This window comes from Acomys russatus, chromosome 26 (genome assembly GCF_903995435.1).
Source record: "Acomys russatus chromosome 26, mAcoRus1.1, whole genome shotgun sequence".
Classification (NCBI taxonomy): domain Eukaryota; kingdom Metazoa; phylum Chordata; class Mammalia; order Rodentia; family Muridae; genus Acomys; species Acomys russatus.
This window is the reverse complement of record NC_067162.1, coordinates 43698933-43718403: the sequence shown is the minus strand read 5'-3', so window position 1 is coordinate 43718403 and position 19471 is coordinate 43698933. Positions and strand designations below refer to the sequence as shown.

General features: G+C 48.2%; 1 protein-coding gene across 2 annotated transcripts in view; it reads right to left on the bottom strand.

The window, feature by feature from the left end:
- The window catches only part of Cdh13 (cadherin 13), a 1096387-nt gene that overhangs the window by 30252 nt on the left and 1046664 nt on the right, over positions 1–19471 (bottom strand). For both annotated transcript variants that reach the window (XM_051169275.1, XM_051169274.1), the window contains one exon: positions 33–175. In XM_051169275.1, the coding sequence (XP_051025232.1) occupies positions 33–175 (143 nt within the window). The remainder of the gene's footprint in view (positions 1–32; positions 176–19471) is intronic.

The window sequence follows — 19471 nt, the reverse complement described above, 5'->3', positions numbered from 1 at the left end:
TGTGCCCTGATAGTCCTTTCCAAGTGACTCACCACTGTCGATGGCCAGGAACAGGGCTGTGTACACACTGTTGTGGACAAATGGGGACTCCCGATCCAACACAGCTGTGGTGTCGACGGTTCCGTTGATGGGGTTGATATTCAGCCAGCCTGCTGGGTCTTTGTAAATGGAGTACCTGAGGGTGAGGGGGAAATCCCAAATGTCAGACTACATCCCAATTAGAGCGAAGACATATCTACTGAGCAGAGAGCCCCGGTTCCTTGGCTCAGTGCCAGGCCATGCTTAACCTGCAAACCTTTCAGTTCCAGATGCTCATTCGCTAAGCCACTCTGAGCATGCTCTGTGCTGTACAGGTGTCAGGCATGCCTCCTCTTGTGCTAGTGATGGCCTCGGAAGAGGAGGTTCTTAGGATCTGCCTGGCTCTCACAGAGGCCAAAGCCATTGCCACTCTTTCTCCCAGCCCCAGCCCAGGCTCGCTCCTGTCACACCTCAGTGCAGACTTCCTACAGAGCGGGTGGTGGATATGCTGTACTGAAGGGACAGACAGGACAGAGTGATGCTTGGAACACTCATTGCATCTGAACAAGGCTAACCTCAGTGACCTCACAGAATCTGGCACACCTGAACCAAGGCGGGAGTGGGTGGCGGTGTCAGAAGTGGAGAGAACACACAAATGGGGGATGGGGCAGGACAAGCCGAGGAGGGACCACCTGGTCAGAGGTGGTCATGTCCCTAGGATGCTATTTCGATAAGGACCAGAGCATGCTTCCTAGCAGCCATGGTCCTTGTTTCTGGAACTGCTGCAGCCTCGGGAGAGCTTTTGTCCTGTGGGCTGAGACGGGCACCAGAGGGCTGGGGCACAGCTCAGTTGGCAACATGATTTGACCTCAATCCCAGGAACCCTTGGAAAAAACAAGCTAGAGTGGCAACGTGTGTTTGTAATCCCAGCTCTGGGGAGACAGAGACAGATATGGAGATGGAGATGGAGGCAGATCTGGGAAGAGGGAGGCAGATCTGGGGAGATGGAGACAGAGGCGGGAGCATCCATGGGACTCAAAAGCCAGCCAGCCTCATCTGTGGGATCCTGGACAGTGGGGTACACTGTCTCCAGAAAGAAGCTGGACAGTATCTGAGGGAAAACACCCAAGGCTGATCTTGGTCTTGTCTCTCCTGTGATAGCATCAGGGCGTGGCACCCCTTTAATGATAACCTTATCTACGACAGCAGCTTCCTGCATCACAGCAAGACCTTACATGGCATGGCACAATTCATAGTGTCTACAAGTCTGTGCACCATGAGAAACCAAGGTGTGGGCCAGAGGGTGGGTGAATATGTCAAGCCCAGTAGAGCAGAGCTCTTAGCTGTTTATCTGGCCATTGTCTAAGCTCTCTGATGGAAGGAGGAGGTCAAAGTTGACCAGACGAAGCCAGGAATGCATATCTGCGCACAGCTACACTTGCTGAATGATAGATCCACTTCTGTCTCCGGGAGTCACAACAACCCATTAAAACTGCATAATCCTTGTTTTGAAGATACAGCAAGCAAAGACAGACGTTTAGCCATTCACCAAAAGTAGCCCAGATAAGCCACAGCTGAGATTCAATGCTGGCACACTAGATTCTAGGGACTGGACTTTACCCAGCACGCTCTCTGTTCCTCATGCCTAGGGCTAGGTACTGTCCTTAGCGTCAAGTGGAGTGAATGACGAACAGTCAGATTGAACCTGGAGAGTTGTGCGTGTTGGGCAGGTACCCTACCATTGAACTCCATCCCAGGCCCTGGTGTTTGGAACAGGTTTTACTGTGGAGACCGTGTTGGCCTCGAACTCCCATATTCCAGCTTGGCTCCCCAGGCACTGGGATTGGAGGTGTGTACCGCCAAGCATAACTTCAGCATGTTGGCTGCATCTTTTCTCTTTCAGTGGGAATAATTGTGCGAGGGAGCATACCAAGAAAGCTGACATTTGCTTCTCATTTTACAGGTGACAGGTTCACAGTGGATCCTGGAATGACTTGTGGTTCAACAGATTTAAAATAATGAGTATTTTAAATGGGCCGTATTTTATCCCCACACCACACAACTCAGTTTAGAACATAAATAAAAACCGAATTAAGCAATCCAGCTTTTCAGGCGAGTGTGCCAGCAGGGCTGTTTGTTTCTCTCTCTCTGTCTGTCATTTGCCTTTTGTCTTCCAAAGCTATGATTGTGCAGTGAATTCACAGGTTGCCTTGCTACCTCCTACGTGAAACTGAGACCAGTGCATGTAGTCATGACCTGAGAAGCCACGTTGCCACAGAGCACCCAGTGTTTGTCGCCTGTGATGCCCTGGGTCTAAGGAGAGCCGGGGCCTCTGTGGCTTTGAGGGGTTATGCCCTAGTATTTTTCGCTCTTAAAAAGTAAACAGGTTGAGGATGGGTGCGGTGGAATACTCCTTTAATCCTAACACTTGGGAGGAAGAGGTGGGTGGATCCCTGCAGCTTTGAGGCCAGCCTGGTCTATACAGCGGGAGTTCCAGGCCAGCTAGGGCTGCACGGTAAGACGCTGTCTCAAAAAGAAAAGTTACTAGATGGGACTTAGCAGCTGAGGTGTCTACTGTTCTTTTTTTTTTTTTTTTACATTTTTTATTAATTTATTCATATTACATCTTGATTGTTAGCCCTTCCCCTGTTTCCTCCCATTCTTCCCTCCCTCTCACTTCCCCCCTTCTCCCCTCCCCTATGTCTGTGATTGAGGGAGACCTCCTCCCCCTATATATGCTCTTAGAATATCGAGTCTCTTCTTGGTAACTTGCTATCCTTCCTCTGAGTGCCGCCAGGCCTCCCCATCCATGGGACATGGTCAGAAAAGGGGCACCAGAGGTCGCGTGAGAGTCAGATCTCACTCTCCACTCAACGGTGGAGAATATCATGTTTGTCGGCTAGGTCTTGGTAGGGGTTCGAAGCTTACTGCCTATATTCTCCTTGGCTGGTGCCTTAGTTTGAGGAGGACCCCAGGACCCAGATCTGCCTGTTATAAAGTTCTTCTTGTAGGTTTCTAGGACCCTGTGGGTCCTACTATTTCCCCATTCTTCCATGCTACTCTCGCCTAAAGTCTCAATAGGATGTCCTCTCCTCTGACCCACTTTCTTGGTAAGTAAAGTTTTTCATGGGATGTATCCCTTGGACTAGTGTTTTGATATAAGTGAGTATATACCGTTTGTCTCTTTTTGCTTCTCGGTGAACTCACTCATTGTGATAATTTCTACATCAACCCATTTGTCCACAAATTTCGGTAATTCCTTGTTTTTAATAGCTGAGTAGTATTCCATAGTGTAAATGTACCACAGGACTTATTCAGCCTACTGTTCTTACAGAGGACTCCCGCTTGTTTCCCAGCGCCCACATCAGGGGGCCCACAATCGCCTGTAACTCCATCTGCAGAGGCTCTGATGCCTCTGGCCTCTAGTGGCATCTACACTGACGTGTGCATGCGCACACGTACTCACACAAGGTATGCGCACATGCACACACATGCACATGCATGCACACACACACACACACACACACACACATCATTGAAAGTGAAAACAATGCACATTAAAATAAGTAGCCAGGTAGGGGCTGGAGATGATTCAGTTGGTGAAGCATCTGCGCACAAGCCTGAGGACCCGAGCCCAGATCCCCCCTCCCCCAACACATTAAAAGCCAGCTGCGGAGTCGTGCGTAGCGAAGCCCAGCAAGCGGAGGAACAGAGAAACCGAGAAAGGAAAAATCCTTGGTGTTTTCTATCCAGTCAGTCTAGCAGAATTGGCGAGCCCCAGACTCAGTAGGAGACCCTCCCTGTCTTAGAGAAAGAGGCAAAGAAGACACCTGATGTTGACCTTTGCTATCTACATACATGTGTAGACACACGCACAGGCACATTTATACATATATGCACACACACACACACATGAGAACATGAGAGGGGGAGGAGGGAAAGGAGAGGGGAGGGGAGGGGAGAGAGGGAAGGGAAAGGGGGAGGGGAGGAGAGAACAACAGCAACAGCAGCAGTAACAACAACAACAACCAATTGTTGACACTTATTTCCTGTGTTTCTTGGGATTATTCAAGATTTTTTTTCCTGCATCTACCTGTTTTACTTGATGCCTCTTCTATGATGCCTTGAGGGGGTGTGTAACCCAAGTTGTCTTTGCCGTGCTTGCTACTTTTGGTCACTACTTTTAGTCACTACTTTTGGTCAAAACACATCCAGTGGGCCCAGAGGCCAAAGGCCGCTTCATTGCTAAACGTTGCCAAGTTGTGCTCCTGTGCCAGCTCACACTGCCCACTTGATCCAAACTGACAGCTGGGGAGTGGCAGGTACTTCGTGCCTGACCCACAGGGGACCTCAGCTCAAGGCCACCTGCCAACAGGCTCTTCCACGTCATGGCTTTTGAGTACTTTAGTTAAATCAGCCTTTTTGAGCCAACTGGCCAGATACACTATGTAAATTTCTGACATTTTCAAAGCTGTCCTTTTAATAAACCTTCCCGTATGAAAATACCAGCCTGCAAAATGTTTTCTGTGCTTCTGGACCTGAAAAACGCATATGCCTTATTAAATTGAAATTTCCGGGCAATTTATCTGTAATGTGAACTTTGCTTGTTACGGGGGGGGGGGGGGGGGGCGAAGAATCAAATTAGGAACAGAGCTCATTTCAGTACGTAATATAGCCTTGAGGACATGCTTTGAGTTCTTGCCAAGTCCTGGCCTTGTGTGGGTGTTGGTATTGGAAGGCACAGGCAGGATCAGGGGCCAGCTCCGGGGGTGCAGGCAGTGTGGAGAGCCGAGGGTGGGTGAGCTGACAATTACAAAGATGAGTATGAAACAGGAACATCAGAGGAAACACAAGGAGTTAGCGTACGCAGCCACATAACTGCCAGGAGAACCCTGCGCCTTCACCCATGCAAGATGGCTCTTGACTGTTAGGCTTGGGATCACAGGAGACACACTTGTGGGGGTCTATGGGGGATGTTTCCAGAATGGGGGACCTGAGGAGGGAAGACGTCATTATCCCACAGACTGGGATCTAGATTTAATAAGAAAGAGAGGAGAGCTGAGCACCAGCATTCATCGTTCTCTGATTCGTGGCTGGAGACACGACGTGGGCAACTGCCTTGGGTTCCTGCCACCATGCCTTCACCACCATGATTGTCTGCACCATCACGCCAGGAGCCCAAATAGATCCTTTCTTCCTTAACTTGCTTTTATCAGATACTTTGTCACAGCAGCGAGAAAGTAACTAATACACACACCAATAAGAAAACTATATGTGTGTGTGTATGTATATATATATATATATTTGTATATATATCTTATTTTATTTTTGGTTTTTCAAATCAGAGTTTCTCTGTGTAGCCTTGGCTGTCCTGGAACTCGCTCTGTAGACCAGGCTGGCCTCAAACTCACAGAGCTCCGCCTGCCTCAGGCACAAGTGTTTTCTGCTGTCAGTATTTGCTTCCCACAAAACCTATATGTGGAAGCACACTTCTATGAACCCTCCCCAGCCCCAGTAGATGCCTCACAATGTACCATCACATCCATTTTTCAGGAGAGAAAGTGAAGGTTCAGAGTGGACCAGCACTTGCCCAAGTACCACAGCTTTTAGATGGCAGACCTGTGGTTCCAACCTGTTCTGTCTCCCAGGCTCAGATCCACTTTTGTTTGTCTAGAGCAGGTCACATGGGCTGGGTGTCCTATGTCATTGCCTCCCCAGCTGATATGTGCACAAGGTTTCTAGGCTTGCTCTATGTATCACAAGCCCTTGTCTAGCAATCTTATCTACCTTGCCTATCATGGTGTGTGTGTGTGTGTGTGTGCGTGTGTGTATGTGTGTGTTGAGACAGAGTCTTATACTCTAGCCCAGGCTTTCCTGGAACTAACTACATAGCCAAAGCTAGTCTCAAATTAGTGGTCATCCTCCATCCTCCTGTTGGGATTGTAGGCATGGGGCAACATGCCAGCAGACTCCTGCCCCCTTCTTTCTCTTTTTCTCTTTCTCCCCTCTCTCTTTCATCCACCTTATTTTCCTCTGTATTTGTGTGTGTGTGTGTGTGTGTGTGTGTGTGTGTGTGTGTGTGTGTGTGTGGTATGTCATGCTGGTGGGTACATCGTAGGCCTAAGGACACAGACATGGATGAGCCCCATGGGACAGCTCTGCATTTGAATACTCTATTCGCAAGACACGCGTGAACTCCATGCTGGCTCTGGAATTATCTCACAATCTCCAACCCCAAGTTGGCCTCTACTTGGTCAGCTGAGTTGTCCAGAAATCTCCAAGGGACTAAAACAGCCCAAAGAATACAGTCCACCACCAACACAATGTCTACCTCAGCAAGACACAGGCACCTGGCGTCTGGGCGGATATTCAATAAACCAAGGAATTCCAGGACAAGCAACTGCATGGGGGAAACTGACAAAGGAGGAGAATGAGAGCGTACTCATGAGGGATTCTGAGGAGGGAGTACATAGCAGAAGGTCAGGGGAGGCCTTGGAAGGTGGTTGAAGCCACTGTGCTATTTGGAAAGACAACTGCATCTTTGTGTACAGCTTGTTGGGTGTGGGAATGTGGTATGTCTTGTCTTAGAACAGTGATGAGAACGTGATATTAAAAGCAAATATTCTTTTTTTTTTTTTCAAGAGAGGGTTTCTCTGTGTAGCCTTGGCCATCCTGGACTCACTTTGTAGACCAGGCTGGCCTCGAACTCACAGCGATCCGCCTGCCTCTGCCTCCCGAGTGCTGGGATTAAAGGCGTGCGCCACCACGCCCGGCTAAAAGCAAATATTCTTGGTCCATCAGTGTTTACAATGAGAAGAGGCTGAGGTCTGGATTAAAGCAAACTTGAGAAAAAAAACCCACCTCATCATTCATTATTATTTTATGTTTTTCTTCCTCCTGAGTGACTTTTGTTTCTTGTTTGGAGTTGTCCTTCTGTCCTGGCTGTCCTCTTTGGATGAGGGCTATTGGTGATTCCTGCTTTTGAATTTGTAACTTAGAGCAGAGGAGCCAGAAAAAGTGGGAAAGCAGGACTTTGGAGTTTACTAACTTGACAACAGTGGAGTTTTCTGGCCTCTGTGGGTAGGGTGTCTGCACACACACTCACACACACTTGTGCACACACACATGCACACACATACATACATATACCAACAACAACAACACACACACACCTTAAAAATAGAATGGCCTGCTTTCCAGTGTTTCAGAGGGACACAGTCCTCTGTCCACAGCACGTGACCCCTGTGTATTCCCTCCACACAGGTCCAATTGCATTGCTTGCAGGTCAAGTCCATCCCTAGTTCACTGATGCCCTCGGCCTGGAGGAATCTGGCTGGGCTAATCCTCAGGGAGACTTTCAAAGCAATTAAGTTCCCCGAGAAAGAAGAAGCTGGGTCAGAAGCCAGCATGGATGTTGGTGTGCGTTCTGAAAATTCACTGGTTGATTAATGGACACATATGGCTTTGTTCCAGCACCTGGCGCTCAGAACCTACCAGACACCAAGCTCAGCAGAGGCTTATCACCTTCCAGAAAGTGCTAACAAGCCCACCTGCTGCTGGGCATCTTGTAAGATAGATGGCTGGACCTGCTCTGTGCATTGAAGGTCAGTGGACACAGTCTGGCAGGCTGCCCAAAGGAGGAGGTTGGGACCAGCAGGATTCGTGACTGAGGTGGCAATCTTCTCTCACAATGGGGCCTAAGCAGTTGTTGCCAGATACTGTGCTCCTGGGGGTGAGGCTGGCTACAGGAACAGAGGCAGGGACAATGGCAGGGCTCTGGAGGGCCAAGGGTGAATGAATTTCAGGAGTGAGGGCTCCTGAGGACCACAGAGGCAGGGCTCACTGTTCACGTTGTGAGTCTACACCTGCTCTGTGAAGCTCTGAGGACTTTCTCCTGCTATACACAGCAGCTGTACCCTCATCCACACTCCATCCAGGACCTCCCACAGCCGGCTACTGTGGGGGTGGGGCATTTGTAGGGAGGCAGGCAGGGAAATTGGTCTTGACTGCACCCCCATACCTTCACCAATGGTCCTAACTGCCTGTGTTTTAGTTTCATAAAACATTCAGGCCAAAAACAGCTTAGGGGAAGAGAGGCTTACTGAGGTTGAAGTTATAGGTTCCAGTGTATCAGAGCAGGGAAGTCACAGTGGCAGGACCTTGAGACAGCTGGTCACATCACATCCATAGTCAAAAGCAGAGAAGCCAATGCTCCCATGCCACCTGCTTGCTCTCTGCTCTGCTCAGCTAGTTTTCTTCAGGGCCTAGCCAAGGGAATGGTGCCACCCACAACCAAGGGGGTAACTTTCCATCTCAACTAATATTCACCATACTTTCCACAGCCATGCCCCCTTGGCCAACCTGACATAGACAGTCCCTCAACTGACATCCGCTTTGCGGTTGGGTTCTAGGTTGTAGCAAGCTGATGTTTAAAACCAACTTCAAAACTTGATACTGCAGTGTGTTCAGAAGGTGATGGGCTCCTTCCTGAGAGACTGGACTTTCATACAGGCCAAGGCTGGGTCATTATGAGACCTTGACCAGTGTTAATGGATGTGTGGATGGGCAAAAAGTCACATGGGAGAAGGTTCTAGGATTGGCTCCCAGACCAGTGGGAAACTTTTGTGGCTCCATGGCAGATCCCTGTTCATGTCCCATGACTGACTCATCCTGCTTCCCACTCATTCTTCCATGACTTTCTTCTGCTGTTCATGTTATCTGTCATAGCCACTGGGAATTCGCTGCCCCACCCCTTTCCTCAGCTCCAGGCCCCAGTTCAAATGTCACCCTCCCCAACCAGTCCCACTAAACTCACTGAGACCCAGACGCCTGTGAACCATCCCATTGAGTTATCTCCTCCAGAAGAGACTGAGCTGGCTGCGAGCTGTAACCCCACTGGCCATGTAGTTATCCATTCATGCACACTGTGGTCATTGCAATGTCTTCTAAAATGCAAGTACTGAATAAGGATGTTGCCTCTGCCATGTTCTCCGCCATCCTCAGGACCTGGGTCCTAATGTCAAATCAGCAAGTGTTTGTTGGAGAGATAAAGACTCCATGAAGGACACCTGTTGGAGCCCTAACCTTTATTGTCTCAGTTCATACAGAGAGTCCTGTTTACCATGGTTACCTGTGCAGCATCTGCTACACATCTCAGGGCACTTGAATATCCCATGAGCTTCTAGGAGTGTCCATGTTAGAGAACTGGGCTAATTTTTATGTATTTCTGTCTGGAGTCTAGAATAGGAGACTATATACTCACGGAATGAATCAACTTCCGTTAGACTGACAAGAAGCCCAGGAAGAACCCAGGTGGTTCTTTGGACAGTCTTGATGGTCAGATCTTCTAAAGAGGTGATCATGGACTGGAGAGATGGCTCAGCAGTGAGGAGGGCATACTGTTTTCAAAGAGGACTCCAGTTGTTGGGGGCTTCCAACAGTGTATAACTCTAGCTCCTAGCGCTCTGACACCCTCTTCTGGCCTCTACAGGTACTGCCACTCATATGCATATACTCATCCACAGACAGACAGACAGACAGACAGACACATACATTAAAAAAAGAATACAAATAATCTTAAAAAGAGAATATCATCATACAATTTCTTTTTTCTTGAACTTTTAATCTAATGTTAGTTAAAGTCTCAGGAGCTCTCAAGAGGATTCTCAAGTTTAACAGCTGAAAAACCAATGGTCTAGCAAGAAGTAAGCAACAATCCTCCAAGCTGTGCACTTTTTCATACAGAAACTCCTCCTCCAATAGTCTAGCCTAAAGAAACATAAAGGGAAAAATATCTAAATGTGAAGAGTGCTGGGTCACAGCTGGGTGGGGTCCCTCCTTGACTACACGGATTCGTGTTGTGACTCTCTAAAGATAAAACACCACTCACACTTGTTAAGCAGGAACATCCAGTGTCAACAATGCCCTCAGCACCCCTACCTATCAGAGAAAAGTTATACAGAAGTTAAGTGATGGCTGTCAAAAATGCCTAGTTACCCCTACAATGGGGCACTGTGTAGACACAGCACCACAGCAGATGTGGCCAGTTGACTCTGTCTGAAATGGTGTCAATGGGTTAGGAAATCTCTCCGCAGTATGTTGGCATATGCACGGTGCAGATGTATGACACGCTAACATATCCTACACCCATCTTTACAAATATCAGCAACTTGTCATGTGGGCTTCCAAGGTTCTCTGTCTGCTGGTCGGGCTACTTCTCCCTATGGAAACTTTCCCTCTTTGAGGGAGGAGGGGCCACATAAGACTCTAGGAGCTCATGGGACTTCTGAGGCTCAGGAAGCCTCACAACACTCACAAGCCACCTCCCAGTGGTGGCAAGCCAGGATGTGGCACCTAGGGAAAGCCAGAGGTCCCGGCACCCACCCCTAGCCATCCAGCCATTGCTGTCTTAACCTTAGAATGCATCTGGAGATGTGTCTCTAGAGAAGCAGTTAAGCTAAGTGAGGCCAGAGAGTGAGCCTCTGAGCTGATAGGAGGAGATACCAGAAGGCCCTTTTGTCACCTGTTGTCTATCCACCGGTACATGTGTCACCTGTGCACAGTGAGGAGCAGCCGTGTGCATGCAGGAAGAGAGCCTTCAGCAGAAAAGATGGGCTGCAACCTTGATCTTTAACCTCCAGCCTTGAGAGCATGTAAAAATCATTTCCTTGCCAGGGACAGTGGCTCACGCCTTTAATCCCAGCACTTAGGGTAAGGGAGCAGAGGCAGGCAGACCTCTGTGCATTCAAGGCCAGCCTGGTCTACAAAGTGAGTCCAGGATAGCCAAGTCTACACAAAGAAACCCTGTCAGAAGTTCAAAACCAAAACCAAACCAACCAACTAAATCATTTGTTCGGTATAAGTCATCCATTCTATGTGGTATATTGTTATGCTAGCCTGAGTTAAACTATATAAACATTAGGTCCAATATGACAATGCCCTGCTTGTTGGTTAAAAGAAAACATGGGTTGGGGAGATGGCTTAGAGGGTGAAGGTGCTCGCTGCCCAGCCTGATGTCTTGAGTTCAGTCTCTGGAACCCTCATGGTGGAAGAAGAGAACTGGACCTCAAAAGTTGTCCTTTGACCTCTATGTGAGTACTGTGGCTTCTACACATGCATTCCCACACCTGCTCACATAAATAAGTAAATATAAAAATATTAATAAGGAAAACAATATCAACAATCAATCACATGCCAGAACATGTCTCCAGCCCTTCTAATCCGCAAGCTTTTGCACTATGTAAGGACACACACTTGGCAACTGTGTGCTTCCTGAGCAGACAGTTCTTTGATGGCCAAGAGACCTGTGTTGGCTCTGCTTTCCCTCCAGCTCCCAGTGGTCCTGGCATTTGGTAGACACTGGGGAATACTGTACATGCTAAGAAATAGGTGCCATGACCCAACCGTCCAGCCACAGCTTTCGTAGAGTTCATGTCTATGTGAGCTCATGTATTGGCTGGACCCCTCAGAGAAGCACCAAGCTCTGGGTTCCACCTCCAGCACCAGATGTGGTGGCACATGCCCGGCACTTGGGAGGTAGAGGCAGGAAGGTCAGAAGTTCAAAGTCATTCTTGATTATATGGCAAGTTCAAGGCTACGCTTGGCAGGAGACCCTGTCTCAAATATACTAAAGCAAGCTGCGCACCAACATTCATCTCTCTGCTTCTTCATTGTGGACACAACGGGGCACACTTCCACATTCTTGTCACTATAACTTCCCTGCTATAATGGACTGCATCCCTTCGAACTGTGAGCCAAAATAAACCCTTCCTTCAGTTGCTTTTGTCAGGCCTCTCATCACAGCAGCCAAAAAGTAACTACTCCACTACTGTTACCATTGTATTATTATTACCTAACAAAAAGTCAGGTATAGACAATAAAGTAGAACTTTAAAATTTAACACCTTTTCATCACACACATATGCCCATGATACATGAGCACACACAGATAACGTATGAGTGCACATATGTACACACACATGCATTTACACACCCATTTTTGCATACACACACCCACACACATCTGCACAGTGAGTCACCTGCTTCTGGTACAGGCTATGGGCTGGCCAGTGGCAGCCAGTGCCTCCCCTCAGGCGCCCATGTGTGAACTTCTAGGCTGTGCTGTGAGGCTCAGATCAACAGAGTGCAGCTCACTGCCCAGTGCTGTGCTGCAGCACCCCTCCCCCCATGCACTCTGTCTCTTGTCACCCACGTGGTATTGCACAAGATGGCCCTGTGCATAATTGCAGTGGCCAAATGTTAGAGCAACAGGAGGGCAGCAGTGAAGTATCTTCCCTCAAATGGTTCCCATTTCCCTCCAAAAGCAAAGTCAACACTGAGACTGAAAATAAACTCCTGAGACCCAGAGTGACACTGAAATGGGAGCTGAGGTAAGGGAGGGCTGTGGTGGGGGCTGCTGTCTTTTCAGTCCATCCTGACAGTCCCAGGGCCTCTTATATGCCTGGTGAGCAAAGTTGCCAACCGACCCTTCCAACTTGTGGCATCCCCAGGCCTACACTTCAGACACATGGCTTTCTTGGGTAGCTATTTTGAGACTCTGTCCTTTGGACCCGACAATGCCTTTCAGAGTGACAATGTCAATTTACTAAGTTCTTGGCTTTTCAGATCCCCCCCACACTGACATTTGATTTCGCAGGACTGAGTGTTTGCCTTCTCAATGGAGATGGGGACCCACCATAGGGGTGGGGATCTTCACGGAGAGTATATGTCACTATATGCCATAGAGACTAAACCCAGAGGGTGACAGTCAAATTTGAATAAAGGCTGAAAAGGCCCTTGCTGCAGAAGCCTTTTTTAACATTTTGGAATATAAAAAACATGGAGGAACATGTCTCCAGACCTAGGGGTTTCTCACATGTTCTTGTTTTTGCCAGAGCCTTGAGGAGATGACACTCACTGTACAGTCCCATTTGTAAGGAGCACCAAGATCCTGCCAGCAGGCTAGACAGACAGTGGGTGAGTGGCTGCCCTGAACAAGGGTCTGGGAGGCCAGGGGAGGACTATGGGTACAGGGTGCCTATTCAGAGAGATGAAAATGTGCTGAAGTTAATGGTGACATTGATTGCGTGACCTCAAGAATATGCTCAGAAGCTTTGTATTATAGCCTTTAAATATTCTTGTTACAGAGAGGGAGGGGAGGGAGGGAGAGAGAGAGAGAGAGAGAGAGAGAGAGAGAGAGAGAGAGAGAGAGAGAGAGAGAGAGAGAGAGAGAGAGAGAGAGAGAGAGGGCTGGTCACCAGCCAGGGCTCCTGTCATGGTTTGAATATGAAGTGTTGCCTGCAGGCTCACTTGGTCAACACACAGTGGCCATACAAGGGCTGTTCACATTGACTATGACAAAGTATCCATGCTTTTAAGGCTGGGTTCCCAGCTGAGGGTGCTCTTTTGGAAGGCCCTCAGAACTGGAGGAAGCAGATCAGCACAGAGTGTCTCTGGTCCTTTGTTTTCTCTTTGCTCCTTATGCATAATGACTCTCCTCCATGTGGTCCTCTGCCACGACTTTCTACCCAGGCACATGGGGTCAAGCAGCCAGGGACTGAGTTCTCTGCAAATGGAGCCAGCACACAGCTTTTCTCCCTTTGAGATGTTTTTGATATTCTTTTCAGTCACAGCAAAGAAAACACCAGCTGCAGAGGATGCATCTTCTACACCCAGACCAACCCTCAGTTCTGCCACAATGTTGGCCTGTGACGTTCACATCACTCTTACTCCTGAGCCTCAGTTTCCCCATCTGCTAAACAAAGGATGCTCCAAACGACGGTTTCCATGCTTTTGTTCCCCCTGACTCTCCATAAATTAGGACAGCCTCTACCAGAGTGGCCATTAATCATGGACGAACAAAAAAACGTTCTAAAATTCTCCCTGGTGGGCGGACACAAACTCAAATCCTGATCATTTTCCCTACGTGACGTGTGACATTTTACAACAGAGCTTGAGTGCACAGACTGAGAAGATGGTCATTAAAGGTGAGAAAAACAAATATCCAGGAAGGGAATGCCTCTATCGCTGCTCGCTCTGGCTTCAGAGGATTTTTTTTTTCAGAGTAAGATCATGAGAAGTCGATTTATGCCCTCAGAGCCAATGTGAATGCTGGATTCGAATGGTATCCATTTATCAGCTACCAGGGAGCTGACTGATGGCCCAAGCACCCTATTCTGTATTCTGAGCAGCTTAGACTGTTAACTGACAACACAGGAAGACATATCCTCCATCTCACTGCGGCTGACGGGTTACAAATGAGCATGACTTGATTTTCTGCTGTGGAAAATTAGTGTTTTGAAAATCTCATTAGAAATTAGTCCTGAAAGCTGTTCCCAAACTCAGATGTTTGGTCCATCACTTGGTGCCTATTTTAGCCATTTAACTCCCTGATGACACCAGGCAGGGTACCACGGCTGTGCTTTAAGAACAGTCTAGGACCCAAGGCGAACGTGCAGTAAACTTCGAACCCCTACCCAGATCTAGCCAATGGACAGGACATTCTCCACAGTTGAGTGGAGAGTGGGGTCTGACTTTCACACGAATTCTGGTGCCCCATATTTGACCACAGCCACTAGATGGGGAGGCCTGGCTGCACTCAGAGGAAGGATATCAGGCTACCAAGAAGAGACTTGATACCCTATGAGCATATACAGGGGGGAGGAGGTCCCCCTCAGTCACAGTCATAGGGGAGGGGAATAAGGGGAAAATGGGAGGGAGGGAGGAATGGGAGGATACAAGGGATGGGATAACAATTGAGATGTAATATGAATAAATTAATAAAATATATTAAAATAAAAAAGAACAGTCTAGGTTGACTTCCTCACCTGCATTTCACACTTCTATCGACATCCAGCCTGTATTCAGGACATGTCCCTCTCTTTGTTTCCTGCCTGGTTGTGGTGTCCACAAATTGAAAGGTGAGTGACACAGACCAGAGGACAGTGTGTGAGAGGGACCAAGATGCCAGTATGACTTGACCTGAGCTCTAAAACCCTAGGCTTGCCTGGGGTGGGGTATCCTACAGACAGTGAGTGGCTTGCTCTTAACTCTTTTCTCAGATGTTAATGAAGACTGAAGAGTGTCCTGTCACCCTGCCCCCATGTGCTGTGCATTCACGGTGTGGCTCCTGGGGTCACTTGCAAGGCTCAGGGGAGCAGATCCCCAAGCCATGACACCGCATTCTGATTTTGTGGGTCTAGGAAGGGGTTTTGGGCTCTGAGGGTTTACTTATTTATTTTTGTTTTGTTTTGTTTTACATACTTCACTGCTTCTTACTATGTAGCTGGACTGGCTTCAAATCTCCAATGATCCTCCTGCCTCTCCCTCCTAAATGCTGAGATTACAGACATCTGCCATGGCATCAGCTCCTCCTAGTGTCTGGTGAAGCTGGTCCAGTCACAGACATGTGGGATTTGCTGAGGGAGCCCAGGCTCCTTTCATTCTAAGCAGCTGGTAAGCCTGTATTTAGGCTCCAAACATATCAGACCAAAGGGAGAGGCCATGCTGCAGTTAGAATGTGGCCCATCTTCTGTAGAAGCATGAGTTTGAACACTCTGTCTTTGCTGATGGCGCTGTTTTGGAAGGCTGCAGAACCTTTGGAAGGAGGGCCTACCTGGAGGAAGTGGATTTCTAGTGGGCGGACCTTGAGTTTTACAAGTCCGCCTTGCTTCCTGCTCTGGCTCTGTTTCCTGTTTAGCAGATGCCACAGGCTGCCACCATCACAGAGCTATGTCCAACCTCCCTGCTTGCCAACCCTGTGGTGGTGGTCTGTGTCTCTTCAGAATGTGAGCCAGGACAAAGCCTTCCTTCCCTTAGTTGCTTCTTGTAGGCATGTGATCACTGTGATGAAAAAGATGATTGACAGATGGGAAGGTCAGGAACCCTCTGGCTTGGGAAAACAGCCCAACATCTTTCTTTGACCCCCAATGCATTCTGGCTTCACTTCCTCTTGTTTCTGAGCATCTGCTGCCTCTGTATTCCATCACCCGCTCCCTAGCCTGGGTATGCCACTCCTATGAGGCCTCTTGGCCTCTTCTTTCGTCACCTGACCTCAGTCTTGACTCTGAGCTTTTAAAACACTAGATGAGATCCTCAAATCCTTCTAAGTCAGGCCCATAGTGAGCCCTGTTGCCTACAGATCAAGGCTCATAGCAGGACACCCAGGACCCTCACAGTGAGCAGCTCCAGATTCTTTTAGGCCTATGTGTCTTTGCTGCTACTGTTCCTTCTGCCCAAATGCCCCTTCCATTTTCTACCTTTAGGTAAGTTTCCTAGACTCTGACATGTGCCATTGCTACACTGTCTACTCTTCACCTCAAGTGGCATTTTTGTCATAGCTTTTAGACATAAAGCATCTGTTAATGCATCTAGCTTGTCCTCCAGACTGGGTAGCCCTGGTGTCAGAGGCCACCTTGGTGTTTTGGAGACTATGTGTGAGCTAGAGATAAAGTTATACTTGTTGAGGAAGTCAAAGAGAAGAGAGCCCCAGGGGTGGGATAACCCTGCTGACAGTATGTGCAGGGCGGTCCAAAGGCTACCTCGAGGGGCCGGCTTCTGTCGGGTCTTTCTTGGATCTGTGCTGGTGGAGCTACAGCTGTGCTTGCCTAGCAACCTAGTCCCCTGCTGGGGCTCATCCACCACTAACCTTGTCCTCTGAGGAGGCAGAGGGAAGGGTACAGGCATGCAGGGGATGGCACCTAGGGAGCCTTGGGGAAACTACAGGGGGCAGACTCTAATAGTCACAGAGGGCTGAATGAAGGAGAAACACCTTCCAGCTGGAGCCAGTTTGAACTCGCTCACTTTCCTTCATCCATGAATCCATACTTCCATGCATGTGCACATATGTTTGCATGCGGTTATGCATGCACCTGCCTACCACACATGCATTCTCTCAGCATGTATGGCACAGATTTTATGCACTGTGAATATATGAAAAAGAACTGGACTGGAAATCCCTGAGCTCATGGATCTTATATTCTCCAGGGGAGGCCATGATGGATGGAGTATGTAATGATATGACAGCTTGAGAGAGTGACCTGTGCTCTGAAGGCTAACGTACAGGACAGGGACTCAGGAGGCACCAGTGATGGGCAGTGGTGGAGAGGAGGAGTTGGAAAGAGTTTTTTTTTCTTTTCTTTTTTTGAGACAGTGTCTGGGCTGGAAGTCACTACGCAGCTTAGTGTAACCTTGAACTGATTATCCCTCTGCCTCAGCAACTTAAGCACTTAAAGTCATGTGTCCTTAGACTCAGACTGTTGGGGAAGGAGGGATTCTTTAGCGAGTGGTCAAGAGAGCTTCAAAGAGGGAAGCACAGCTGGGGCCTAAAGGGCAAAGAGATTGTCCTATGAGATCTGGTAAGGGGCAAATTCTCCAGGCAGAAGAGACCATGGCAGATGAAGGGGTCTCTTACTGAGAAGCAGCTTGAAGATGGTCCTGTGGACCCACATGCAGAGCCTGAGGGTTACCAACACTGGATTAACTTTTCCATGGGTGTGGGACAGAGTCAGAGGTGATGTCGTCTGTATTGGACCTGCAGTCTGGCCCCGGGCATGGGGCAGGCTGTCCAGTGCAGACACCTCAGAAGCCTTTAGGACGGGAAAGTCTTTGTGCTTTCTGCCTCTGCATCATCAGGCAGGTGGGAGATTGATCACCAGGTTCTGGTACCCCGATTCGAAATGACACTTCCATCTGATTTCAGTTTCTTTCCATATTTTAAGAAGGCTCGATGGACTCTGTTCATTATGAGTGTCACCCAGCTCTAGTTACTGTGAAACCAGAAGGTCACTGCTCAGCTCGGGGCTCAGAAATATGGCACCTGTCAGGAGTGTGATTTAGGAACCTGGCCTTCCTCAGCAGGCCCCCAGTGGACTAAAATTGAGTCAACGATTCAATTGGCTGCAGCAGAGTGAAAACCAGGAGCCATCTTAAGCTGTGGTATTCACAAGCTTTGAAAACTTATGTTTGTATTTATTTAGTACAGTGTGTGTGTGTGTGTGTGTGTGTGTGTGTGTGTGTGTGTGGTGTGGTATATGGTATGTGTATGTGATGCATATTTCTGTGAGTTTATATGTTGTGTACGTGTCTTTGTGTGAGTATGTGTGTCTTTGTGTGAGTGTGTTATATATGTGAGTATGTGTATGGTATGTGTGTGTGAGTGTGTTTGTGTTGTGTGTATGCATGACGTGTTTCTGTGCATGTGTGTTTGTGTGAATGTGTGTGCAGTTTGTGCGTGTGGTATGTGTGTGTGATATATAGTGTATGTGTTTGTGGTGTGTGTGTGTGTGTGTGTGTGTGTGTGTGTGTGTGTATGTATACCGCCACTTTGTGCTTGCACAGGTCAGAGGATGACTTGCAGGAGTCAGTTTTTTTCCCTCCACTGTGTGGGTCCTTTAGACTGAACTCAGGGCACCAGGCTGGTGGCAGGTACCTCTCCCTACTCAGCTAGCTTATTTAATCTTAATAAACTTATTCAGGAAGATGGCATGGGGAGCCTGCCCACCTCTTTGCATGGTCTCCAAATGTCTTAGAGCTGGAAGGAAGGGTGTAACTAGATGTTGGGCCTCTGCATAAAACTGATTCTCTGCAAAAGCAAGCAGAACAGCAGGACCTGACTCTGACTTTGTTTGTGCTGCCTCAAAACCCCCCTCTTTGGTTTGTACTACTCCATATCACATCTCCAGAGGGGAAGCAGCCAGTAAACAGACACTTTCGTCTCCCCCCACCCTACACAACATTTATTCCCCATCATTTGGGTAAAAATATTCTGCTCCATTCCTCACTGAACAGGGCAGCCTGACTATTCCCATAGTGGGGTGCTACTGACTAAACCCTTGGCCTCCACAGCCTCTTTCCAGTCAGCTGCCCATCCTGGGTGACTCTTGGGACCCAGCATGATATTGTGACCCAGGCCTCTCTCTCCAGGTCCTCTTGTTCTGGTGGGCACTTGCCACTCCATGTATCCACCCAATGAACTTTTACATTCTAATGCTTTTGCCTAGGGTTACAATTTCAATGTGGAACGCTCCCAAGGCTCACACACTTGATCACTTGGTCCCCAGCCCAAGTGCCACTTGGTGGCTCTGTTTTGGGGGTTGTGGACCATTTGGGAGGTGGGGGCCCGGCTGGAGAAAGTGGGTTGCTGAGTTAAATCTTAGCCCGTCTTCTGACTGGGATGAACCACTTCTTTTTTTTTTTTTTTTTTAGTTTTTAGAACCCTAATTTTTATTAACTGTTTTATGTACATTAATACAAAGTCCTAAAAGTTGGTAAAAACATGTCGTAAGTTTAACATAGTAATTGAATAAATCCTCATCTATATTTTGTACATTAATAATGGAAGCGATACAGTAGTTATAGCTACACAGAAATATGTACAAGGGATGAACCACTTCTTGGTCAGTGCCATGATGCAACAAGCAGTGACCACATCAACAGAAAGTCCACTTTAATCTGCT